Genomic DNA, 27,275 nt, shown 5'->3' with positions numbered 1-27,275 from the left:
TATTTTACACACAATGAAAAAGTGAAGGTGCCAGTCTGCGTGATCAACAGAGTCTTGGATTAGACAGGGAAGACACAAGTTAAAGACCCTGTTCATCCATGAAATGCACTGGGTAGGCTTCAGCAGGCCACTGGAGATGAATCCACCCTGTGTTCCTTGAGGGCAGGGCAGGGTTCGAAATGTGTGAAGTGAAACCAAACCTCAAGATGAAAACATGCACTGCAATGTTTTCTCCATCCCTTCTGACTTCAATACTATTTTCATTTCACTTCCTTGACTTTAAAACTATGAATGATGCCAATGAATAGTGACAGAAAGAAACAGGACGTGTTCCTTGTAAAAGCTATACAAATAGAAAGGGATCAGCAACTAATAGCTAGCCATAAAGTGAGCCTGTGGCAGACAGTGAGAATCCATGGCAACTTCTAGTCAACTGCTTGAAGAATTCTGGTTTTGTACATTTCATATGCACCTGTGTGCACAGTCCCTAGTCACAAACATCTTTTTGTGTATGTGTATGTGTTTTGTTTTGTTGTGCGTATCCCACTTCTCCAACCATGGTGAGATGTTCTAGGGCCAGCACCACAGGATTTAATTTGTTACTTATGAAATTAAAAGAGCTTCTGCAATAGTTGCTTGATTTGCAAATATGCAGGTAGAGCATACTGAAGGCAAATACACCAATATATATTAAAAAATACAGCCCATAACTCTGAATTTTCAGACAGCAGTTTTGTGGCCAGATCCAAATTTGCGCTTCTGTTTAGCTAACTTCAGTTAAATAACTTTTGTAATGCAATGATTTTTCTTCAGAATGAATCCATATGAGGATTCATTAAACACCAGAGTCCTAAAAAATGAACTGAGTTTGCCTTGCAGGTGTGTGTCCATGTGTGTGTGTATGGGGGGGGGATTAGTGGCACCCCATGTGCCAACTACTCCCCCAACCCGCAAGCCAGTAGGGGACTCCATTTATTTTTTAGGATTTTTTGGAAATGTTTAGGCTCTTTGGTATGTAATGAATCCTCGTAGGGATTTATTATGAGGAAAAGTCATTACATAGCAAAGAGTCTAGACCAGTGGTTCCCAAACTGGGAGCCTCCATATGTTGCTGAACGACAGTTACCATCATCCCCAGCCATAATAAATGGTAGCTGGGGCTGATGGGATTTGTAGTGCAGCAACTTCTGGAGGCTCCCAGTTTGGGAACCACTGGTCTAAACACTTCAAAAATAGTGACTGCACATTTTGCTCCATAACTCCACTTCTACAAGAGCTAGAACGTAGCTTCTTCTTTTTTTAAAATGAAAGCTGGGGATCATGGGGAATGAATAAGGGAAATTCAGATCTTGAATTGATTCGAATCAAATCTGGAGAGATTCAATTACAGCTTGTATTTGACCAGGGATGACCAGGCAGATTAATTTTAAGGTTGACTCACTTGAATCGACCAGATTCGAGTTGAATTGATTTGGCCTCCAAATGATTCACACATCCCTCTTCCAAAGGTCACATCATCCATCCATCTATCTATCTATCTATCTATCTATCTATCTATCTATTTGAATTATTGTTAAAGTTCAATACTGCCTTTCATTAAAACAATCTCAAGGTGGTTCACACAAAAGTTAAAACAAGACTATAAAAATTACACAATTAAAATATTAAGCTAAAATATAAAAATGTGAATCTGATTAAAAATTCAAAAACATGCACAATATAACCATACAAAATACAAAGCAGCAACAATAGAAACAATCATACAAAAGCCTGGGTAAAAAGCTAAGATTTCACTAGGTTTTTAAAAACTGTGATGGAGACTGAGGCGCATACGCCCACTGGGAGAGCCTTACATAGTCTGGAGGACACAACTGAGAAGGCCCTGTCCCGCATGTACAACAGCTGAGCCTCCCTCATTGTTGGCATATGGAGCAGAGCCGCCCCAGATGACCTCATCAAGTGGGCAGCAACCCTTGGGAGCAAGCGGTCTCTCAGATATCCAGGGCCCAAACCGTTAAGGGCTTTAAAGATCAAAACCAGCTCCTTGAATTGGACCCGGAAACAAATTGGTAGCCAATGCAGCTCTTTCAAAATGGGTGTAATGTGATCCCAGCAGGCAGCTGCAGTTCCTGAATATTCTTCAAGGACAGCCCCATGCAGAGCATGTTACAGTAATCCAGCCATGACGTGATTAAGGTCACTGCCTTTGGGGGGGTGGGGAGGGGGTTCAAGAAATTATGTTAATAAAAAAGACATGAAGCCCCACCCACTGCAAAGGAAGCATTCTATATGGCTTGATTAAAGGTAAAGTGTGAACTCGAGTCGGTGTCAGCTCCTGGCGCCCACAGAGCCCTGTGGTTGTCTTTGGTAGAATACAGGAGGGGTTGACCATTGCCTCCTCCCGCACAGTTATGAGATGATGCCTTTCAGCATCTTCCTATATCTCTGTTGCCTGATATAGGTGTTTCCTATAGTCTGGGAACATACCAGCGGGGATTCGAACTGGCAACCTCTGGCTTGCTAGTCAAGTCATTTCCCTGCTGCGCCATTAGGCGGCTTGATTACTCTCCAGTAAAGCACTTCAAGCTTGGTCAACAATAAGTCAACATGAGAAGGAAGGGACAAAGTACACTGGGGATCTCCAGAATGCAGTTGGCGCAGACTGGGACAGAAGGGGAAACCCAGCAGGGTCCAAAAGAACATTATTTATTAAGGAGCAGTAAGAATCCATGCTGTACAAGGAGATATTGAAAGGTGTGTGTATTTATATTGCAAGTACACACACTGTATGGAAATCTTGGTATAAGCATCCATACATGCCTCCAGGAGTGTATAAGGTGAGTGTAGCACATGTCCGGTTATTTTTCAGTGTTGGTATTTTTCTCTACCATGCTGTACCGGCAAAAGATGTACAGTGCCACTGAATACCACTACAGTGGTTGCAGAAATGTGACTGAGGTGCACAAAAGCACTATGCAGAAAAATAAAATTGAACATATGGTCATGTAATTTGTAATGTCTTGTATTTTGTTTTGTTTTTGGCAACACACATATACATTTCAAGCTAGAACTGTGGGCAGAAATAGTGCAGGAAATTGAAAGGTGAGTTATAGCATGGGGGAGGGGGATAAAAGGAAGGGGGAGGGAACAAAACCTGTAGTATTTCCTGACACAGAGCTCCTGTGTGGATGGGTAACAGCAGGAAGCAATAATGGATGTGTGGATGCCCCACATTGACTTCCAATAGACATGAGTAAGAGAGTCCACTGCATCTCTCACATCCTCCACCTAGAAAACCTCAAAATCTCTGCTTTTTAAATGTAGAATAGATGGCACAAAGCCTCATTTGGACATCAAAAGGACTTTGTTCACATGCTGTATTTTGAATGTTGGTGCTCATAGTGAAAAGGTATTGTGAATATTTTGATTCTGCCACCAATATTTGGTTTTAAGACAGAATCAATCATGACAGCCAGCTGAAAGGAAACGTACATAACAGCTTCTGAGACATGATGAGGCAGATGCTTTTGCAGCTCCCAACAGGGAGTAAGGATAGCAACAGCACAGCTTGCAAGTCATCTGGCAGATAGTTAACTGAAGCAACCTTTACTCTTGTCACACCTGTTTTTATTTGTCACAGGTGAATGCTCTTCCTTCTTGACCCTCAGCAATGAACTTCTCTTTGGCGAACAATCAACTGAGGCAGTACAATGTTCCGAATTTTGTTGACTTCACCCCAGGCTCTGCCATGACAAAGAAAGCAGATGGTCTTGCCATGATCTCAATCATTGTTGCTGTTTTTGTCCTGTTGGCCATCCTCATCATTATGACTGTCCACTATGGCCCACAACTACGAACAGTTCAAATTACTCTGGTCCATGACCCCATGCCACAGGACATGGAGAATGGCACCCATTTAACACACTGGAAGAAACTAGGTTCCCAGAGGAAATGCAACATGCCCTGTGTGCTAACACTTGAGAACAACGGTGCTTCCGGGATGAATCTTCAGAGTGGAAGTGGAGAACCAAACATCATAGAGATCACTTACCTGTGAAATAGCATCTGAGAAGCTCATGGTTTTCTGGTGGCCCTTTTAAATTTCAAAATTTTTGAATTTTGAATTTCATATGGCTGACATTCCTTTCCAAGCCCTGCTTGATCTCTGGAATATGGCGATGACCTGGGCAGTTTGCTCCTAGGTACTTCCTCTCACCAGTTAGAGCCTAACTGGCTCCCCAGTTTATTGGGGTGATAAAACAAGAAGGATGACTGCTAGAACACAGATGGAGGAAAACAGTGGCGTATCAGGGGGAAACGGCACCCAGGGCGCCCCCCCCGCCGCCCCTCGGCCCCCACATACCTGGCGGTGGTGTGGTGCCCCCCAGGCGGCAGATCGCCGGCGGTGGCGAAGATTCGGCGGCGATTCGGCGGCGGGCGGGCGGCGGCGATTTGGTGGTAAAAGCCTGAAGGCAGGCTCGGCGCCGCTCTGCACTAGTCCTCGGCGGGCGATCTGCTGCGCTGCCGCTCAGCCCGCTACTAGTACAGACCATCACCAATGCCGCGGGTGACCCGCCGCCGCCTGGCCCGCCACCGCCTGGCCCGCCACCGCCAAATCGCCGCCACACGCCCGCTGCCACACTCGGTGGGCAATCCAGGGGGGTGCCGGGGGAAGCCACTTTTTGCCTCCCCCCACGTGACTCGCCGGGATGGCGCCGGGGGCATGTGCCCCCACTGCCCCCCCATCGTTACGCCTCTGCAGGAAAATTTGGAGTGAACATGACCAAACATGGGTAAGAGCCCATTTTAGGGCCTGCTCTGTGGTGGTGACAGTGATAAAGAGATATTACTACTCTGCTCCCATTGCATCTATACAATTCATAGAAGCTATTCCAGGTAGTAAGGATTTTCTCCATCTGCATCTCAAAGAGAATTATTGAAGCCCTTAGTGACTCAATGTGACCTCTTTGTGAAGCATTTCACTGGTAAATTTGTTTGCACTAATTCCAACTTGGATTATTATCATGTTTATTTAATTATTTGTTTATTTTGCTTTTCAACAAAACATTCTCAATGCTGTTTATGTAGCAGAAGGAAAGGTTCCCTGTTCCAAAAGAGCTTATAATCTAAAATCATATTATATGCAGTGGAGGTACATTCCCTCAGTCCTGTCAAGTCGCTTTTGCTTGAACAAATTCCAACTATTAAAGCTGGAGGAAGCTGACAGGCTGCTTGGAAATTAGGAGTGTGCATGGAACCACCAAACTGTGGTCCGGCACTGGGGTGGGGGGTGGCTTTAAGAGCGGGTGGAGGGTTTACTTACCCCTCCCACCTCTTTCCTGTTCTGGCGCCGTAAGTTTAGTAGTAATTGGGGTGGCAGGATAACTCCCTGCCGTCCCTTCCCTGCTGCTGCTCTGCAAAACTCCCAGAAGTCCTTTGTGTGCGCGCACATCGTGCGCATGCTTCATGTCTCTGTGACGTGCACACGCACAAAGGACTTCTGGGAGTTTTGCAGAGCAGCAGCGGGGAAGGGGTGGCAGGGAGGTATCCTGCCGCCCCAATTACTACTAAACTTATGGCGCCAGAAGGAGAAAGAGGCGGGAGGGATAAGTAAACCCTCCACCCGCTCTTAAAGCCCCCCACCCACCCACCCGAACCGGACCGCCCAGGTCCGGACCGTTCCGGAGGCCTTTAGAATGGCCTCCGGACTGGTCCAGGCCCATCCCTATTGGAAATGTGTGTTCTACCACCTGTATACTTGAATTTTGCCCATCATGGCTAATAACACCTAACTGCAGGGAGTCCAGAAGGTAGTTCTGGAAATAAAATGATATTAGCAGTTTTGAAAATAAAACTGCTAATATTATAATGCCCTTATACAAAACTATGGTGTGGCTACACTTGGAGTACTGTGTACATTTCTGGTCACCACATCTAAAGAAGGACATTGTAGAACTGGAAAATGCTACCTTCCTTATGAGGCAAGGCTACAACACCTGGGGCTTTATAGTTTAGAAAGATGACGACTGCGGGAAGACATGATAGAGGTCTATAAAATCACGCATGGTGTGGAGAAAGTAGAGAGAGATACATTTTCCTCTCTCTCGCATAACACTAGAACCAGGGGTCATCCCATGAAATTGATTGCCAAGAAATTTAGGACCAACGAAGGGAATTACTTTTTCACAAAATGCATAATCAACTTGTGGAATTCTCTGTTACAAGATGTGGTGACAGTCAATAACCTGGATGGCTTTAAGAGGGGAGAGGTCTTTCAATGGCTACTAGTCTGGTGGCTAAAGGGCACCTCCAGCCTCAGAGGCAAGATACCTCTGAATACCAGTTGCAGGGGAGTAACAGCAGGAGAGAGGGCATGCCCTCAACTCCTGTCTGTAGGCTTCCTGCAGCATCTGGTGGGCCACTGTGTGAAACAGAGTGCTGGACTAGATGGACTTTGGGCCTGATCCAGCAGGGCTGTTCTTATGTAGTTAAAGGCTCCTTGAGAGTGGGGGCGATCCTGGTCTCCTTGAAGGATGCAGCTGTGAGACTGCTCCTTAAAAGGTCGTTCCAGGACCTAAACAATTTTATCCTTTGGTCAGTTATTGACCTCCCCTTCTTGGGCAAGTTGTTTAAGCAGATGGTAGCCATCTAACTCTAGGCATTCCTGGATTAAATGGATTCTGAACAAGTACTTGGAGTTGGTAAAAGACTGGATGGGGCCAATAAAAAGAACCTCACTCCAGACAAGATGGAAGTTTTGTTCCTAAGTGAAAAATAAGTATTCAGTGTGTTTTGGATGGAGTTGCAGGTCCCCTATCTGTCACGTGGGGGTGCTGTTAGATGTAGCTCTGTACATGAATGTTCAAGAGGCATCTCTGTCTCTTCATCCATTTCAGCTCATGAGCAGCTACAGCACTTCCTGAGTAAACTTGATCTTGCCACAATTATCCCTGTTTTTGTACCATTTAGGTTACATTGCTGCAAATTATTACTATTAATATATTTTAAAAGTTCTTAAAGCAGTTTGCATCTTAAAAAGAATGGCCATAACGTGGAACCATTGGGCCAATCGCTCTCCCTCTTCCTCTCCTCTCCCTTCTGAATTCAGACATCACAGAGAGCTCCCTCTCTGTAGTCGGCAAGACTGCAGAGAGGAGGGGGAACTTTCTACCTGGGTTTGCTGAAGGGGAGCTCCAGTAGCCAATAGGAGCTGGAGTGAGGGAGAAGCTTCCTTCCTCAACTCCAGTTGCAAAGCAACCTGACTATGGTGCCAGTGTTTGGATGCAACATTGGCACCATGGAACATTGGCACCGTGGCAGATCTCACTACAAACTGAAGGTACAAATCTAGGTCCAGGGAGGGAAACCGTGGGTCCATTTTGCAGTGAAACAGAAATTGCCCACATTTGGGTGTCCAGAAATTGAAACCAGAGTACCTTTCACCTCCGGTTTAGTTTGATGTGAGAATGCGGCCGTAGAAAAGATTCCTGTTGCAAAGGGGCTCATAATCTTAAAAAATTAAAAATGAGAGGCTGCCATAGAAAACTGTTCAGAAATTTCAATTATTAAAATTATACAAATATGGCAAATGTTTATATACTGCTTTTCAACAAATGTTTGCAATGCGGTTTACATCAATATAAATATATAATGAAAAGAAAAGAAAAGAAAAGAAAAATGGCTCTCTGTCCCCAAAGGGCTCACAATCTAAACAAGAAACAGAAGACAGACACCAGCAACAGCCACTGGAGGGATGCTGTGCTGGGAACGGAAAGGGCCAGTTGCTCTCCCCCGGCTAAACAGAAGAGAATCACCACTTTTAAAAGGTGCCTCTTTGCTCAGTTAAAAGGGGTTGACTAAGCAGGGGTTAACTAATAATTATGGCTGAAAGGTTATTATTTTGGGCTCACAGAGTTGATCATATTTTGTTAATGTTTAAAGATCTGCATTGATTACCAGTCCCCTCACCCCTACCTTTGGAAATAAGGTGGGAGGCTACAGAGAACACGGCCTCTTGTGTTTTAGCACCAAGATTATGGAACACCCTTCCTGGTTTTATTTCCCAGGTTCCTATATTATTATGTTTTAGGTGCTAGTTATAAACATTCCTGTTTGCTCAAGCTTCTGGAGGCATTTTATTTCACTTGCCTGTTTGTATATTAGTGGGTTTAAAAAATGTTTTTATTATTTTAATTGATTGCTTTTAATTATGTTAATAGACTTGGAAAATTATCTCAGGTAGAAAGGTGGGATATAGGTACCTCTATTTTAAAAGAATGTAGCACTTTAGCATTTCAAAGCACTTCATAAACTTTATTTCAGAAATCCTTACAATAGTGCATGCTAAGATAGTACAATTTTCCATATATAAACATTTGCAAATGCAAAGATCAAGAGTTATCTGTTCAAAGCACCAAGTAAGAAAGCAAGATACACATCCAGGAGCACGCTTCTGTATAGGTAAAACTGTCTTGTATTGGTTTGTTTTTTGAGCTTTGTTTCTTCCTTCTTTCTAAAGATGGATTAGACATCCCCCTTGAGGCGAGGTGTATCTAGGGAAAAAGCGCCTAGGGCAAGCACTGAAATTATGCCCCCTGTCCAAACATCTGACACCCATCTTTCAGATAACTATACAAACTGAAAAATTAATATCAGCTGAAAAATACAAGTCAAGCTCGTTAATCTTTTAATATTTCAAAAACTATTTAGCAGTGGACATAGCCAGATCAAAAAATGCTGGGAAACTACAAATTTCAGTATGCTGGGGCTCATGAAATACCCAAATACTATGTGGAGGTGTACTTGGAAAACTAAACAGAAGTGCCTGTCTAATTCTCTACTATGCATTGTAGCACGACTATTACATAAGTTTTGAAAATCAATGGAGAATTTGACTTTTCTCAGATACTCTGAAAATAATTAAAGGATATGCAGAGTAAACTGTGTCACTGCTTGGAATATATTCTAGTATTTCAGAAAGACAGTTAAAATGAGAGCAAGAGAGCAAGAAACTCCCAGTAGGCCTTAATACTAAGGATTTAACACGGATTCAAAGACAAACTCACCATTAATAGCCATATTATTAAGACATCACATTTAATGCACTTATCACAAGAAGCAAAGTAAGAGCAAGTGAATACAATCCTAGCTCATAAGCTTCAGCTCAGTATTCACAAGCTCTGATTCTCTGTACATAGTGCCAATCTGAATATGTGTGCAGTGACTTATATTATATTAATTTTTTTTTTAAAAAAATTACCTGTAGGCCCTACGGGGCGCTTCCTTTTTTTTTGGTTGGAGGGCTTCCTAAAGGGGGCTGCAAAGGTTCCCCCTCCCCCCACTGGCCTCTAGGGCCTCGCAGGGACTATTTGAGCATGTGTGGTGGTCATTTTTACAATTTTTGTTTAAAAAATGGCCGCTGAAAAATAAAGGCCACTGCTCATGCACAAATGGCCTCTGCGAGGCCTGGCATGGCCTAAGGCCTCACAGAGGGCATCTGAGCATGCATGGTGGCCATTTTGTTTTTGGCGGCAATTTAATTTTTAATTTAAAAAAAAAAATGGCGCTCCCCTTCAAGTGGCACCCGGGGCACGTGCCTGCCTGCCCTACCCTAGATACACCTATTATGAGATATTTGAGTACCAACTCAGGAATAATGACACATTGAACCAATCAAAGGAGGTGCCAAACAGGTTAAAACTAATGGGATCCAAAGAAAGATGCTAAAGTGTAGTTGAAAAGGTGAAATTGTGGTTTGAGAGCTGCGTATTGTTCTTCATGTACTATCTTTCCGTGATCACATTTGTAATGAATATGCTTCCAACGTAGGGGAGCATGGCAGGGGTGAGTCTTGATTGGACAATCTGTAATATATGTTGCTGTACTTTGACTTCAACATCATGAGGCTGTGCTCATGATCATGACTGGGGTGGGGAAGGCGGGTGTGTGGGTGGGAAGGGATAAACCTACCTTCCTCCCAGAGAACCAATGATACCTTCTTCTATGCTCCGAGCAATGTGGATCACTGGAGGCCGGGAAAACAAGTCCTGGTCTCCAGGAATCTCAAAACGCATTGTGTGGGCAATGCAATGCATTGGAGGATTCTTCTATTAGGTGGGGTGGCAGCACCAGGATCAGTGCTGCACATGAGCAGCCCAACTCAGGCTGGGCTGCCCTAGCCTTGGTTAGGCTGCTCATGAGACTAGCCTCAATATATATTTTAGTAACTGATATAAGATACCCTAGTCTGGTAAAAGAGTTGTCCTTTTGGTGTTTCTTGCCAAAGATCAGGGCTACACAACTTCAGCCCTCCAGCCATTATTGGACCACAGATCACTCCTGCCTATTGGACATTATGGCTGAGGATGATGGGAGTTGGTCCAACAGCTAGAGGGCCGAAGTTGTGCATTCCTGTCATGTATGAACATCATGTGTTAATCTTACCATTATATTCCAAACCAGAACCTTCTAGAGACATTATTTTGATCAGTTTCCAGCCAAAACTAACTTTGCTATTTGTTATTTTGTTATTTAATTGATAATCCTATCACAAGTGATATTATTCTTACAAGCTGGGCTCTGTGAAGGGGAGATTTTCCTTGTTTTTGTCCTTCCTTTTCATGCTTCTCCACACATTTATGCATGTATTCTCTTTCTCTCTTTCATACAAATAATGAATCCCTCCCCATCTCCTCCTTGCTTCTTCAACTCACTTGCTTCTTCAACCCCATTCTTCTCCTCCTCACCACCATGCCTCCTGATTCCCAGCTCCTCCCTCTTTCCTCTCAGCATGCAGCAGCTAAAGGGAAAAGTTTCTTTCACTGTTTCTTTGTCATCACTGACAGCACCACCACCACCAGTAAAGAAACAGGGGGGAGAACTGCGACTGAACTACCTTCCATTAGCCCAAATAAACTAGAGAGTCCTCTTGACCAGCAGCAACATGACTGATCCTAGTTTGATATCCTGGTCATTGGGATTGCTTAAACCACAGTTTTCTTGTTCGGATCATGGCAAATGGTTTAACAAACCAGAAAGCTTTGCTTTTAACTGGACAGGTGAAGAAAGGAGGAAAGAGAAGGAGAGAGGAGAATGTCTTGGATTCATGATCCACCAAACTATGGAAGACTTATCAATGCATGTTAGACCAAGAGAGACAGGTTACCAGGGCAACAGGCAAAGCAACAATGGGTGGGGGGATGTTATGGGAGAGCTTGCTAGCAAGCATGAATTGTCCCCTTTGCTAAGCAGGGTCTGAAATGGTTGCATTTGAATGGGAGACTACATGTGAGCAGTGTAAGATATTCCCCTCAGGGGATGGGGCCACTCTGGGAAGAGCATCTGCATGCTTGCATGCAGGTTTCAAGTTCCCTCCCTGGCATCTCCAAGATAGGGCTGAGAGACACTCCTGTCTTGGAGAAGCTGCTGCCGGTCTGTGTGGACAATACTGAGCTAGATGGACCAATGGTCTGACTCAGTAGAAGGCAGCTTCCTATGTTCCTAGAGCAGGAAGAGAGCCAGCTCTCACAAGGTTATAAGGGTGGAGCTGGAGCAGACCTCCCATGAGTGCAGGTGAGGCAGTTGTCTCAAGGCACAGGTTTTTGAACTGCCTGAGACAGCCCTCTGCCCTCACTGCTGCCTCCTCTTCACTTTGTGGGCACCTTCCTACCTCCCTCGCTGGACTGATAATGAAAAGAAGGGAGTGGAAGAGGAAATTATGAAAAAATGGCAGTAGAGTTCAAGAGGAGTTCTATAGAGCACTCCCTCCTCTTCTGGTCATTCTGTATGCACAGGAGACACTCTGCCGAATGCCTTCTGGACTCTAATAATGCCCTTTCCTTTTCTGCTTCCTTCTCCTTTTCATGCTAGCCTTCCAGTAGTGCATGAGGGAAGTAGGAGGATGCATGCCAAGCCAGACAGTGGCAACAGCAAGTGGTGCTGCCACAAAGGAGTAGGTGTAGGCAGGTGTGAGTGTTTGTGCATGTTCATGTGTGCACCTAGGGAAGCAGTAGCTGTTGCAGCCACTATAAACAAAAACAAAATGAGAGGCATGTGGGAGTGGGGAGGCAGCATTTGGCACCCGGCTTCAGGTGTGCCAAAGTCTTGAGCCACTACTGGAGTGGAAGGTGGGTATTTCAGAACTATGGTGGCAGCAGTGGGGGGAGAAAGTGGCAGGCAGCCCAATCAGGACAATCACCTGGGTGTCTTGTGAACCTCCTCCCCTCCCTTGCTCAGATCTCCAAAGGTGAAGGCTTCACACCAGGCCAACAAGGATTCCCAATGTTTTTCACTACAACTCCCAGCATTCCCAGGTGCAAGGGTCTCTGGCTGGGGATTATGGGAGTTGTAGTCTTACATCTGGGAATCCCTGTTAGAGGGAACACTGGTTTAAGGTCTTGCTGGGCTCCAGATTCACATGCTACAATTTGGCATCAGTAGACTTCCTCCTTTAATTATGCTGATGGTAATCCTGGTGATTTCCAGAAGGAGAGACATGGGGAGATGAGGTGAGGGCAAAAGGCCCCACCTGTTTCAGTAGACACCACTCTTTAAAGGCAGGGGCTGGTCTGAGCCACTTATCAAGAGCTCACTAGATGTAGGGTCCTGTGAATGCATGAAGTCTTCTTCCCTTTCACACATGGTGTACTCCTCCTGATGCTGCTGTCTTATGTGTTGCAGGATTGTCTTGGACAGAAAGTGCTTGTCACTTTCTTCTGAACCTGTAAAAAAACCAAAACCAGACATGACTGTTGGTCTTTTCTTGGGAGAATGTGGATCTCTGGGGTGAACAGTTGAAAAGCAGTCACAGTATATCACCGTACATCAACACAGTAAGGGAGACAATATCTTTGGCACTTCTCTCTGTCACCTCTCTGCTTTTGAAACTCCCTAGGAGGCAGAGCAACATGAAAACCTAGGCAATAATTCAGCTTCTATCAATCCACAAGTTCTAGAAGATCTCTGAAGAATATATGAAAAATTTCTCCTGGTCAAAGAAAAGTCATGTTTCCACTGGTTTCAGTCCAATAGAAAGTGGGAGAAGAATTTGGAAGGTATTCTCTGCTTGTTTTTCAGAATCACTTTTGCCTCTGGTCATAAAAAAAAATCACGCTTAAAATTGCCAAAACAAAACAACATAAAACCAAAGGGGTGATAAATAAACTATACACATTTGCAAAAGAAGCAGTAAGAATTGCTGGTTGGTCCAAAAGATTTTTCCACAGAGCAGATACCCAAGTACTTATGCATTAAAACTTTATAGGAATATAATGCAAGGTAAAACCTGAAATCATATGGTAAAGAATAAACATACCAATGCCATCCCTGCAGGCATTAAGCCCTTGGAATGCAGTATCTATCTGTCTATCAGATTTGTAGACTGCCCCGAACTTCAAGTTCAATCAACTTTTTCTTTGTTTCAGAAAATATTTTGAAATTCTACTAAAAAAGCAAAGATAGGTCCATCTACCTTTGCAGACCATTGATGAAGGTACCTTTCTTGTCAGTTGTGGAAAGACCAAGGAGGTTAAATGATTAATGGTTTCCATCAATACAACTAGTGGTCTTAAATACAACCCAATACTAGTGGTCTTAAATACAACAAAGGCTGCATCTACTAGTCTTACTTGGGATTAAGTCCCAAGCAATCAACTCTCACTGTGCAGAGCTCCAAAAATATATCTCCAAATGGAGTGAATTGATAATACAATGGCAAATGCAAGAAGTAAAGAGAGCTACGCACAAGGGTCCCCCAACCAAAAGCCCCAAAACTTGACTTCACATGCATGCTGATAGGGTTTGAACTAGAACTTCTGGGGTCACAGCTAACTATAAACACCATCTGAACTAAAATACTGTAGTTTATAGTGTGCCAGCCGCTAGATTAATGTTAGATCTTTGCATGTAGCTATAGTTGTATGACCGGCTGCTGTGTATGAGGAGTATGTTGTTGGGTAGTTGTTCTGAACAAGGATGAGAAAAGAAAAAGATCTCTCTGGTGCTCTCCTAAAACCATAGACAGGGAAACATAAGAATACTGCAGGAGATCTTTTTTGGCCCCTTTCTTCCCACATTACATGGGGTGATAAGGTACTTAAGGTTCATTCATCCCATAAATGTGTGGATCATCAGTGGAGGTCTGGACACTCAGTCCACTCAGGCCTTGGTTGGTGTGGGGAAGAACAATCCATTTATCTGGGGATCCTATCTTTCCTTGGAATTTTCCAAAACCTCCAGATTAGTACTGCCCTTAAAAGTTTCAATAAATATATATTTGAATTTCTCCCAGGATGCTGGGGAGGGTTTGGGGGCAGAAGACACCCTGCCAAATATTGAGGGGGCAGGGCTACAAATATTTCAAAAAATGTTGAGGTCAGGGGTGGGACAACTTACCAGTGGGGGCAGCCAGTCTCCTCTCTCTTACAGAAAACACCATGCCTCTGTGGGTGGCAGTAGCACTTGAATGGCTGTGGCTCTTCCTTGCAGCCACCTCCTGCCAGGCAGTAGTCTTCCCCACCAGAATGCACCAGGGTGCTTTCCAGACTTGCCGCTCAAAAGCGGCAAAATGCTCCGTTCAGGCAAATCACTTTCAAAACATAAAACCTGAAGGGGGAGCAGTCTCGTGAAAACTAACAACCCGAAAAAACAAGATCTTTTTTTACGCTGGATAAATGATGCCGTAGCACTAAGTCGCAGCAATTAAATTCCAAACAAGGCATCTGACATATGAATGGCACCCTGGCGCTTTTGTCGGGACTGCGGTGTCACGACACAGGAAGTGTGGAAGCACACTTCAGAAATGTGTCATGACTCCCTTGCAGGGTCTAGTCTGGAAAGCGCCCAGTACATGGTGTCATTCCTTGGTGCATTTCGGGGGTGGGGGGAAACAATAGCCAGTGGGAGCCAATCTCTGGAAGGGTGGCAGCAGCAGCTCAAGTGCTGCCAGCTACCCACCCACAGATGTGCAGAGTTTTCTGCACAAGAAGGAATACACATCGCTGCTGTTGCAGCACTGCTGAGCCACCACCCAATTCTGAATGTTTTTGAAAGATGTGTGCCCCCTAAAACTGACCAAGTCCCTACATTTTAGTTGTCTGTGAAAGGGGTGGTGAAAACAGGGGAAAGGAGTCAGCACTAATTCAAGTGCCCTGTAGTTTGAGAATCACTGTATCAATTCAAATGGCATATGGTTAGTTTTCTTAATGTTCATGGCTTATTTTGAAAAAACATGTAGGGCTATTTTAAGGCTTGTAAACAATTTGACAGTGGTCAGAGTGGAACAGCACAGCTCCAGGCTGCTGGATGATTGCTTAGTTATTGGTTCTCTTATACATACGTACATAGGTACATACATACTGTACCTAATTCTGATAAAGAAATATCCTCAGAAGCTATACTAGAATGAAGGGCAGATTTAGTCCTAATGAGACATTGAAGCTGTTCCCACAATCACTGGAAAGCGGGCTAAGGGAACTTAGCCCGCCTTCCAGTGGTTGTGGGAACCCCAGGGCTCTCGGGCAAGCTCCCAAGGCGGCTAGCCTGCCTAAACCACTCTCCCCTTAAACGAGGTTAATGGAGTGAGCACTCCGCTAACCTCATTTCATTGCTCGTGTGTCACTGCAGTGTGTGGCGACACATGAGTAGACCCCCGACTCGGGGGGTCTCTCCAGGATGCCTCATGCACTCGCGCGGGGCACCCTGGAACTTCCAGAGGCCACACGGCCCCCGATTGCTGCAGCCCCTGCTGGCTCCGGCAGTCATGTGCGCGGCCAATCTGGCTGCTCAGCTACAAGTGGCTGTTCATCTGTGAGGAGAGCGGGCTAAGCCGGCTCTCCCCACAGAACCCCCTCAGGCGCTTCACACGTGTCATGTGAAGCGCCTCATTATATTGGACATGCATGCGAGTGCCTGTACATTTTTAAATGAACCTGGGTACAGTCCCCCTCAAGTGAATGGTATGGAAAGGAAGTGTATTATAGTATGTGTGCTGAACATTATGTGTGAATAACTATATGTGTGTACAGATCCACAGATGTGTTGAATATAACATGTGAATAAGGATTCTGTGAGGAGGCAAACTGGGCTCCAGTGCCTATTCCTCCTAAATTCATAATGGGTCTGTCTTCCCACTTCTTACCCTCATACACGATGAGCCGATAGCAACCAGAACAGTCTTTGGATGCCTGTAAGATTTCATCCAGTGTCCTGCAGAAAAGCTTGGCTTGTTCCAGACGGTCTTGACGGCTGAAGGCAGCACTTTCATCTTGGGACATGGCATAGAGGGACCGCAAAGGAGTAGCATACTCCACAATACAATAATTTATCTAAAGGGAGAGGGAAAAAGGAAGACCAAATATTATCTGGGTGGCATTTAGTCTATCGCTTCAGGAAATGTTGGTAACTTCCAACAAGTCTACAACAAGTGTAGTCTACAAGAGTCGTCTAAAACAAGTCTATTAGTGTACAACAAGTACACTGATAGATCCCTCAGATTAACCTACCTTTGGAAACCCTCTCCCAGTCTCTTCCTGCCCATTTCTGACATCCTTGCTTTGTAATGAGCTTCCTGCTCCCTTAGGAGCATTTCTTTGCTAAAGCAGGCAAACTGGACTGAGGAGGCAAAATGTGATGTTGAAGGGGAGGGGAATGAGAGGGCCAGCAGGCAATTGCTCTGACGTTGTCCAGCCCCAGCGCTAGATCCCAGTGGGAATTGTCACCATGTGCAGGGGCATAACTTTAATTGAACAAGGGGGACAAATGTCCTGGGGCCCCTGAAGGAGCGCCCCCCACCCAGCCAATGGCCGGATGACAGCTTGCTCTTCGCTGCTGATTATTGTATACAATACATATATGAGGTAACGGAAGTAGGTATGTAAGTTTTTAAAAAGTTTCTGAGCTGGTGAATGAGTGTGTGTGTGTGTGTGTGTGTGTGTGTGTGTGAGAGAGAGAGAGACAGACAGACAGACAGTCAGACAGACACTCTACATGCATGGTGCGGAGTGGCCATCTTCACTTCTGGTCATAGGACCCACTCCAACCATACCACATTCAGCCTGAAAGGAGGGACTGAATGCAGTTTCACAGGGCTCTGTTCTGTTCAACATTTAAATAAATTATTTGGATGAGGCAGTAACAGAGGATTTTGATCATATCGGCAGATACCACAAAACTGGGTAGGGCAGCTAAGATGTTAGGAAACAGAATCAAGATTCAAAATAATCTTGACAGGCTTGAACATTGGTATATACAATCAAGGGTGGAACTTTAAAAATAAATCAAAGTACAAAAAAGGTACAGCTTCAATAAATGTTAATAAATAATGTAGGGGAAAACTGAACACAGGGCCAAAACTAGCAAGAGGAAGTTCAACGAAGACAAGTGTAAAATCTTGCATTTGTATAAGAAAAATCAGAAGTACAAGAAGAGGATGGTGTAATCTAGCTTTGCAGTGATACATGTGAAAACAATCTAAGTGTCTTGGTCAGAGGTGCACCTAGGTAATTTTGGAGCCTGGACCTAAAGGCCTTTGGAGCCCCACCCCTCTGGCAAGATAAGCATCATCCCCCTACATACACACAAACACACACACACACACCATGACACACACAGTTCTTTTAACATGTGGGTTCTTGAAGGCACAAACAGCAACTGAATTCACAAGAATGAATGTAAGAATATAAAATGGGTATATTTATGCAAATATGCATTAGCAGAAAAGTTTCAACATGCAACTTATCGTATTCCCATCCCACATATTTCTTTCCCCACTCCCTGCTCTAAAGTACCCGGGGCAGGTCACAATCACACTCAGCCACCTGGCGCAGTGTGGGCCAGCTTGTGGCACAGAGACCACACCACCCAAGACAGACTAAAGAGGCTTTGGGACCCTGCAGGGGATGTGGAGGTCCTGGACTAGCCCCCAAGTCCAGGGGTAAGAAGAGCGCCTCTGGTCTTATAGTGGACTACAAGTTGAATTTGAGCAGGAGTGTGCCTCTCCCTATTTGCTCCAGCATTTTCAGAAAAAGCTTAAAACCGGCATTAAAAAAACCCAGAAATACATCGAGATAAGCTAGAATTCGCAAGACAAAGCCCAATTTGTGTGTGGAGTAGGTCCAAGGATCTCAAAGCGACTTAGGGGTAAATTTGGCTGGTGTGTGAACACACACTCTCTCTTATGAAGGAGATTTGGGGTAACAGCCCTGTCTGTAAAGCCTCCTGGGCAGCACAGGGAGAAAGGGTTGTATCCTGCTTTTCCTAGAGTTATGGCCTCAATCCAAATCCCTGCAGCCACTTTCGCATAGGAAAAAGACAGTCAGGAGATGCACTCACACAACTGCCATGTCAGTGTCACTCATGTTCAGACTGACCCGTATTCAGCTTTTTGCATTACTGTATAAAAACATTCTCAAATGTTTTCTAGTTTCTAACCCTGTAGGTTTAATCAATTGCTTTTTTATTAAAAAAACCATCTTCTTTAGCATCTTTTAAAAATATCAACATATCTCATTTTCCTTTTCAACATATGCAGTTCACAGAATGTGAACTCCGGAGAGATTCAACTTTGATTTTCACGGTAGGAATATAATTAATGAAATAAATATTCTCAATAGGTGGATTTTAAAAAGAGAGAGAGAGGAGGACACTGAGAAACATACCATTCGATTTTCATCCAATATCCCATAGACACTGTTTTTGTAGCTCCGTCTCTTAATGCCAGCTTGATCCACATTCAATTCTGGGAGATTGTTTATGAACTTAATACGACTGTCAACCTTCTGTAGATCATCATACACCTCACAGCTCAGGGGAATCAGTATGTGCAGTTTCCAAGTTTTTTCACATTTGAGCAAAATGTTGTTGCTTCTGTTGAAATTCTGAATTGAGTCTTTGAGGCCTTCAAAGTAAAAAAGCATTAAGAGGCTACTGAGCTGGAGTCAGTAGTATTACGCCAGTTTTCCAGTTTTCCTTTTCAGCAGTATTTTAAGGCATTTCGGCACAATCAGGACTGGTAATTTGTCAAACATCTGTACCCACGGAATTTTATTGCAAAAATGGCAGAATCTGACAAGTAATACTGAATCCTGAAAAGTTCATTTTATATTTATATTGTGCACTTCCTCTAAGGACCTCAGAGTGGCCACACATCCCCTGACCCTAACTTTCCCCCAGACTCTCCCATTTACTATAAGAGGGAGAGGTAAATATACCCCCCTGTATCACTCATGTTCAGCCTAGATTAGCAGCTATCTACTTAGCCCAGTATTGGGGGAAGAGGTGGAGCTTTTAATTGATTTGGCAAGCTCCACACCTTTCTCCCCTGAATTTAGCCAACACATGCCCATCTGTAGCCTTTTAAAACCAGTAGGTAAGGGGGCCATCATACAGGTTAGGGGGATTCTGGCCCCTGTAATTCAAGCACTAGCTCTACTCATCTGGGGTTCAAGGCTTGGTTAGCAGGAGTCAACTCATCTAGCTCGAGTTCAGCAGTGTCACACTATTGCACTTGTTTGGGGTGGGGTGGGGTCGGTGGGGGCGCTTCCCCATTGTCTATTTGTTTGTTTATTATGTAGCACATATGAAATTTCTGGGAGGTTCACAATTTAAAACATAACAATAATAAGAACATTAACACAATTAAACCAATTTATAATATAGATAAGTTTACTATTAGAGGGTGATGGTGACAATTCCTAGCATTTATGTCTCACCTTTTTATAAAAATAATAGTCAAGACCTACTTTAGTACTGATGCTCCCACATATTCCATTAATGAATATTTTTAAAGAGCTACATGTTTAACATGAAGATTTAGGAAACATACATAATAAATGCTGCATAATTTAGTTTTCATTAATTAATATAACTAACTGTCTCTGTGGTGAGGTACAGACCTATTTATTTATTTATAATATTGTATGCCACTTTTCTTTTCAAAAATTTATACAAAGCAGTTTTCAAAAGTTAAAACTTAAAATAATAGAAAAGTAAAGAGATAAAACCATATGCACCAGAATAAAACCAATGTTAAGATGAGTTAAAATGTTAACTGGGCAGGGATTAAAAGGTTGATGGAATACAAACAGCTTTTTGGACACCCTTGGGTAAGGAGTTCTATGGGTATAGCGCTCTTCCCAAACCTAATTACATATTCATCCATCCATCCATCCATATTTACATCCCACCTGATACAAACATCTCTAGGTGGTGTACAAATTGAAAAACACAACAAATATTAAAATAGTATAAAACAGTTAAAATTCACAAAACTAATAAAACAAGATTACAGATAAAAACACATTCAATTTAAAAATCTTCAGTAAAAAGCCTGAGAAAACAGATATGTCTTAAGGGTCTTCCTGAAAACAAAGAGAGAAGCGGATGCTATTATTTCAACAGGGAGCATATTCCAAAGCCCTGGGGCAGCCACAGAGAAGGTCCGGTCTTGAGTTGCCACCAAATGAGCCAGCAGCAATCATAACCGGACCTCTCCCGATGATCTTAGTAGGCAACAGGGTTCATGACAAAGATGGCGCTCTCTTAAATACCCTGTGAATGAATTCATGTTAATGAATAAATAATTTGCCTACTGTAACCTATTAGCATCCATTTTGCATGCTAATGGTGTAGAATTTTGGACATTATAATTCATTTTATATTACTAGATAACAGAGAAGACTACTTACAGTGACTACTTACCAGGCAAAATGACTTTTAAATACCCGACATAATAAGACCAGGCAAGTCCATGTGCTACATTGAGGTTGTTCTTTTCACATATTTCAGAAATCTCTGCAGCTGAGGGATGCTGCAGATGAGAAGGGGAAGAAGCTGTAATTAATGTTTCCCCAGACAAATTGCAACTCTCATCCCATCTTGATTGGCTTGTGTTTAAAAGGCTCAAGGTGATATTGAACCTTTAGGATATCCCCACACATAGTCAAATCTCTGCTCAGTTACAGAGTTGTTGGGCAGTCTTAGGCAAATCATTACTTGGCAACCTCAGAATAGTCACTTACTTCACAAGTATGAGGCAAAAGATTCAGCCAGCAATACACATCATAATATATTTTAAAAGCCAGTTCCTAATATTTGGACACAATCTAGTCTAGTTCTTCAGAATGGTCAAGAAACAGGACAGGGTTATGCAGACTGGCATATGTGTCAATAGGATCACTGTTCATGGGGGGTGCAATGTGTGTCTGTGTGAGGCTGCAGAGACACACTGCATTCCCTTGGGATGTTTGCAAACACATCCCATCCATCATAATGACGAGCATTTTCTTAATATGAAACCAGAAGTCAGTTTTGACATTGCTGAGTGGGCTGGGATGTCTGAAAAACACCCCCCTTGTTCATCTATAGATGGGGGGGGGGAAGCATGTACAGATTGACAGGGTAGATGTACATACCATATGTATTTGATTTCCATAAAATCTAAGGACCATTGCATCTGAAGATACACACTCTGCTAGTTTACTGTCTAGAGACTGGGGACTTTTAGTTTACAGGTGATTGCTTGTTTCCGAGGTAGAGGAACTAGAATGCCGGTGTGGTGGTGGTGGTGGTGGGGTGATGTCTACACACCTGGCAGAAGACGTTTCTGTGCAATCTTGTGGGGTAGGGTGGTGAGACTTCTTCTTATATCCTATTCTAACTCCAAAATGTCAAAGCACTGAAAGGAGAGTGCAGAAAGTTCCTCTGCAGACATGAGCCCAGGAAGCACTCATTGGAACTCAAATGCTTAGCCAAGGGAGCTTTAAAAACCAAAAAATCAAAAAACAATGAGTGGTTTTTCCTGCTGGGAATGTCCAGGCAATGGCAACATATTGATTTGATGAAGCAGTCTGGATCCTCTTAAGCCAGCAGTCAAATGACAGAAAACAGAAATTAGATTAATCCAGCAAGCTGGTGAGTCCATTTTCTTTGGGGTATCAAGTTGTTTCTTCTTATGTCAAACGCTAGTCCTTAGAACAGAACTCCTTACAGAAGAAGTGATTTATTAGAAGAGGAAATATGGGATATATTTACTGCAAGTCATACAGAAATCATACAACACTGTTTTAACAGTATATATGTCTCAAGCCAATATGGGCTGCCAAAATTGAAATGAAAATCTCTGCATTCACACATACAGCAATCTGTTTAAGGGTTGTGGGCCTTAAACAGACTCCATATCCAACACTGCAGTGTGAATGTTTGCCCCAGATCAGCACCAGGCTCTGCTGCTTCTTGCTTGGAGACATGAGATCCTTGGGTAGTGTGATGAGCTGATCCAGCCCTATCTGGTTTGGATATGATCCACTTAAAATTGATAAGGAGGGCATTCAGTGGATGCCCAAATGATACTTAGTGTATCATTTCTAAATCAGCAAGGACCTATGCTCCTGATGACATCACTGGGAGCAAGGTGGGGCCAGAAGAGTTTCCTTCCTGAACCTTGCATCTGTCCCATCCTAGACACCATGACCACAACTCTTCTTTGTGCTTCTTGGCAGAGGGAATGGGTGAAGCAGAGATGCTTCATGGGAACATAGGAAGCTGCCTTATACTGAGTCAGACCATTGGTCTATCTAGCTCGGTATTGTCCACACAGACTGGCAGCGGCTTCTCCAAGGTTGTAGGCAGGAGTCTCTCTCAGCCCTAGCTTGGAGATGCCAAAGAGGGAACTTAGAAGCTTCTGCATGCAAGCATGCAGATGCTCTTCCCAGAGCAGCCCCATCCTCTAAGGGGAACATCTTGCAGTGCTCACATGTAGTCTCCCATTCAAATGCAAACCAGGGTGGACCCTGCTTAGCAAAGGGGAAAATTCATGCTTGCTACCACAAGACCAGCTCTCCTCTCCTTCCACCCAGGCAGGGAGGAGGAAAGACTACAGGCAGACCTTGGATGTTCTTGCATAATGTGAGCTCATTCACAGAACTTGGGAGCTGTATTTTGTGGTCTGCTGATGTCAACCATGTCAGACCTGACTTGGCTTATGCTTCTACAGGGAAATCAGTAGCAAAGCTGCCAATACAGTTTCTATAGTTGCTAAAGCCCTAGCTACTAGAGCCTTGATCATTTGAAAGCCTTTCCTCCATCCCTGTGGCCTACGTTGTGATGCCACCAAATGAATTAAGTTTTTGTCCCTGTAGCCATTCCTGTAAAAAGGTGCCTTGAATACATTAAATGCATCCAGTGCACAACAGTTGCACTGTTGTAGTTGTACTGAGTTAGATTGTCGCAAGTCCTTACATGTGAACAAGTTTACCTCTTGCTGTTGTAAAACCTAATGGGGATATTATTAAATGGTTGTGAACAGTAAAAAAGTGTATACATTGGGAAATTCTAATTTAGTGCAGGGGCGTAACTATAATAGGGTAAAGGGAGACAGTTGTCTGGGGGACCACTGCCTTGGGCCCCCCCAGAGGCAAGTCACATGACTGACACCCACCCAGGCTTCCTTCAGTTGTGTTCATCCTCCGAAATTGGTGTGAGTGTTAAGACCTGGAGCTACCAGAACAGCATGTCTTTCTCTAGTACCATTAAATGACTTGCATCATCCACAATTTACAAAACCTTTTAAAAATAATTTAGGATGATGTTCTAATGTGGCACATAGGTTTTTTATATATATCTATAACTATGCTTTTTGTTACCACTATTCAGCCTCATTTAAGATTTCTTTACTTCATGAGCTGAGCTTCAGTGAGTGGGGGCCATTTTAAAATCTTGTCTCTGGGCCCACTCCAACCTTGCTACGCCCCTGATTTAGTGTGATGGTGTGATGGTGAATGGGTTAAAGGGTTGTTTAATAACTACTGACCCCTACCTTAAGGCCAAAAGTGATGCTCAGAAGCTCGCAGAGAGACACAAGACTGAGGTTCAAACACAGGTCAATTTCTTTGGAAAGCTCAGTGTTTCTGAGGAGTAACAAGTAGGAAACCGCACACAGTAGCAGAAGTAGACCATGCCGGTGCAAATCCAGGCAGGCATTTAGGGCCTTTAAGTAGTTCCCATGATACCTATAGGAAAGAGATCTATGATATGATAGAACAACACATACAAGACTTTCCTGAGGTGGACCTGCAGAAATGAGACAAACATTCTTGACCATGACAATCTCCAGTTGATCCTGGTCTTCTGTGTCCAACCTGGTCAGAGAACCTGGTCGCCTATGTCGTTTGAGCTCTCTCGACGTATGAAGAGGTCAGAAACACTGACAAGCTCCAGGCAGGCCTACGTTACTTTGTAATGTAGCAAGGTGTAGGCGATGCACATTATCTATGAATGACCGACAAGCCAGTGCTCAGATACTGACTAGAGCTTTCAGTCACCTGGAATACCTTCTTGGTAAAGATGGAGGTCCAGATAGCAACACACAAATGATCACACAGAATATGATCTCAGTGATTAAAGTGATGTCATGCCAGAATGTTCAGCTCAGTGGGGAAAGTGATTTGAAGTGGGTTGGGGTCTTTGCCCCTGCCCATTTTCACCACTGCATGGTCCACTGTATAACCCAAGGCTGGAGGTTTGGGTGGATCATCTTTCAGGGAGCAAGTCACTTGGAAAGAAGGCTTCTTTTGGCACTTGACTCCTTAAGCATTAAGGCAGGAGATTTAACAAGATACAATTTTTGCATTTTACCATGGAAATTATATGCCCCGCTAGCTTTTTTCCTTCAATGCTTGTTCAAGCTAGACATTTATTCAACCTGCTCCCATTACAAATTCTTCTCTCTCAGCTGGCCTAGAGGGCGTTCCCTGTTCATCAAGATCACAGGGTTAGAGAGAGGAGGCATGCCTGGTCTCCGAAGGTGAACGGTGGCCCCAAGGCCTGACATGCCTCAGCTCTCTGACCCTCCCAATTCTCTAACTTTTCTTCTTCAGCCTTATCTAGTCATCTGCCTGTGGGGCTTCCATCATCCAGCCCTAAGCATGAAGTGCTGCTATCACCACGCCCTGCCAGCCTTCATAAGCATTTCTCATATATCATGGCAGTTGGGTCACCTGGATGTCACATGGCGCATTTCTTCTGTGAAGGTGCAGATCCCCTTAAGAAGTGCTCCAACCTCCAGGGCTGTGAAATGGATGATAAGGCAGCGGGCAATATGGTAGGGAGACTGTTCAGTTAGGTACAGGATTAGAGCCCACACGACAATGCAGACATAGTTCATGTACTGAGCCCAATTCCCCCGAGGTTTGGGGATAACAGAGGTAGCTTCACCATTGGTTATTTCCTCCTCACCAGACATCTGCAACACATAAGACATTCCATACATTTGGTCTCCGTATTTAGATTTCACTGTAATTGGGAGAAGGATCATAGCTCAGTATTGGAGCCTATGCTTTGCGTACAGAAAGCCCCAGGTTCAGCCCCACCCCAATATCTTCAGGTAGTGTGGAGAAATATCCATCTGAAACCCCGGAGAGCTGCTGCTAATCAGTGCAGACAATACTGAGCTAGATTGGTCTAATCTGATATAAGGCAGCTTTGTATGTTAGTGGGTGCTTCCCCAGTCCAACAAAGTTATAGTAACAAGTTTTGGTGTGGACATTTAAGTCCTCAGATAGTATTCCAGGGGTCCTGTACTAGAAAATGTGTTCATGATGCAGGGCAGGATTTAGACATGCTGACACCCCAAGCTATGTCAAGCTTAAAAGCCCCCATAGCATTACAAAATGGGTTTGGATATCCCATCCTGGTGTGTCCTCCGCCCTCACCACACTGCTCACAGTTACAGCAGCGTTCGTCCAAAGAGACGGACATTGCCTGCAACCATAATTGTAGGTATTGAATTGCTCAGATTTCTGGTAACTATCTAACCTCCTCTTTCCTTCTGACATCTGCATTCTAAAACACAAGCCCCAAGCAGGTTCAGCTGCTTATGATGAAGGTCACCAACATTGTCGAGAAATAGCCAAGCACAATGCAGCTCAGCCAAGCACAATGCAACTCAGCTCTCTTAACTCTCACAGAATCTATCTATCTATCTATCTATCTATCTATCTATCTATCTATCTATCTATCTATCTATCTATCACATTTATAAGCTGCCCCATCCAGAGGTTCTGGGTGGTGTACAACAACTTTTAAAAAGACATAAAACCCACAATTAAAACAATGCTAAAAACAATATAAAAACAATTCAAAAATGATTAAAACTATTTTAAACCAATTAAAATACATTTAAAAACAACAACACTTTACAAGCCTTGGAAGGCCAGGCCAAATAAATAGGCTTTTAGGGCTCTCTTAAAGGCCGACAGTGAGCCTAAACTGCAGATATCTGCCGGGAGTGCATTCCCTAGACCAGGAGCAGCTACAGAAAAGACCCGGTTCCGAGTCACCACCAGACATACCAGTGGTAACTGGAGATGGACCTCTCCAGATGACCTCAACAAGCGATGGGGATCATACCGAAGAAGATACCCTCTAAGGTAATCCGGACCCAAGCTGTTCAGAGCTTTAAAGGTAATAACCAGCACTTTGTATTTTGCCCGGAAACATATCGGCAGCCAGTGCAGCTGTTTTAAGACAGGCATAATATGGTCTCTCCGGGTTACCCCAGAGACCAATCTGGCTGCCGCATTTTGAACTAACTGAAGTTTCTAAACTATGTACAAAGGCAGCCCCACGTAGAGCGCATCACAGTAGTCGAGCCTGGAGGTTACCAGCTGATGCACCACTTGTTTTGAGATCGTTCTTTTCAAGGAATAGACACAGCTGTTGAATCAGCTGAAGCTGATAGAAAGCACTCCTGGCCACAACCTCCACCTGAGATACCATAGTGAGGTCTGGATCCAAAAGCACTCCCAAGCTGTGTACCTGTTCCTTCTGGGGGAGTGTAACCCCATCCAGCACAGGAAGATCTAACTCATCCCTTAAATTATGATCCCCCACAATGAGCACCTCTGTCTTGCTTGGATTCAGCTTCAATTTGTTATCCCTCATCCAGCCCATTACTGCCTGTAGGCAGGCATTTAGGGAGTGAATGCCATTTCCTGATGATGAAGATGATGATGATAAGGAGAAATAGATTTGGGTGTCATCAGCATACTGATAACACCCTGCACCAAATCTCCTGATGTCCTAACCCAGTGGTTTCATGTAAATATTAAAAAGCATTGGTGACAAAATGGAGCCCTGAGGGGCTCCATATAATAGCTCCTGTTTTAAAGAGGAACTGTCACCAAGCTCCACCATCTGGAATCTGCCTGAGAGATAGGAATGGAACCACTGCAAAGCAGTGCCTCCTATCCCCAATTCTCCTGGGCGATCCAGAAGGATACCAT

The 27,275-nt window shown here is 43.9% G+C and overlaps 2 protein-coding genes across 2 annotated transcripts; one reads left to right on the top strand and one right to left on the bottom strand.

Moving 5' to 3' along the window:
- Positions 1–3,670: 3,670 nt before the first annotated feature.
- Positions 3,671–4,057, top strand: SMIM33 (small integral membrane protein 33). The gene has a single exon (XM_053245911.1). The coding sequence runs from the start codon at positions 3,671–3,673 to the stop codon at positions 4,055–4,057; it is 387 nt and encodes a 128-aa protein (XP_053101886.1).
- Positions 4,058–12,435: 8,378 nt separating this feature from the next.
- STING1 (stimulator of interferon response cGAMP interactor 1) lies at positions 12,436–25,234 on the bottom strand. The gene is made up of 6 exons (XM_053249795.1): positions 24,990–25,234; positions 23,810–24,002; positions 20,695–20,803; positions 18,654–18,892; positions 16,136–16,322; positions 12,436–12,719 (listed from the first exon to the last, which is right to left on the bottom strand). The coding sequence occupies exons 1-6, from the start codon at positions 25,232–25,234 to the stop codon at positions 12,532–12,534; spliced, it is 1,161 nt and encodes a 386-aa protein (XP_053105770.1). The 3' UTR covers positions 12,436–12,531.
- Between the last annotated feature and the right edge of the window lie 2,041 nt (positions 25,235–27,275).

The sequence above is a fragment of the Hemicordylus capensis genome, chromosome 4, assembly GCF_027244095.1.
Source record: "Hemicordylus capensis ecotype Gifberg chromosome 4, rHemCap1.1.pri, whole genome shotgun sequence".
NCBI lineage: Eukaryota > Metazoa > Chordata > Lepidosauria > Squamata > Cordylidae > Hemicordylus > Hemicordylus capensis.
Note: the sequence above shows the minus strand (reverse complement) of the source record. Positions and strands in the feature narration are given on the sequence as shown.

What these genes read in the sequence shown, in the direction of transcription:
- SMIM33 (XM_053245911.1), top strand. Translation starts at nt 3,671, where the DNA reads ATGAACTTCTCTTTGGCGAACAATCAACTGAGGCAGTACAATGTTCCG.
- STING1 (XM_053249795.1), bottom strand. Translation starts at nt 25,234, where the DNA reads ATGTCTGGTGAGGAGGAAATAACCAATGGTGAAGCTACCTCTGTTATC. An exon ending in ATGCGCCATGTGACATCCAG is followed by an intron (nt 24,003 to 24,989) that starts GTGACCCAACTG and finishes TCTTTCCTATAG; the next exon opens with GTATCATGGGAACTACTTAA. An exon ending in TCGGCTCATCGTGTATGAGG is followed by an intron (nt 12,720 to 16,135) that starts GTAAGAAGTGGG and finishes GTTTTTTTACAG; the next exon opens with GTTCAGAAGAAAGTGACAAG.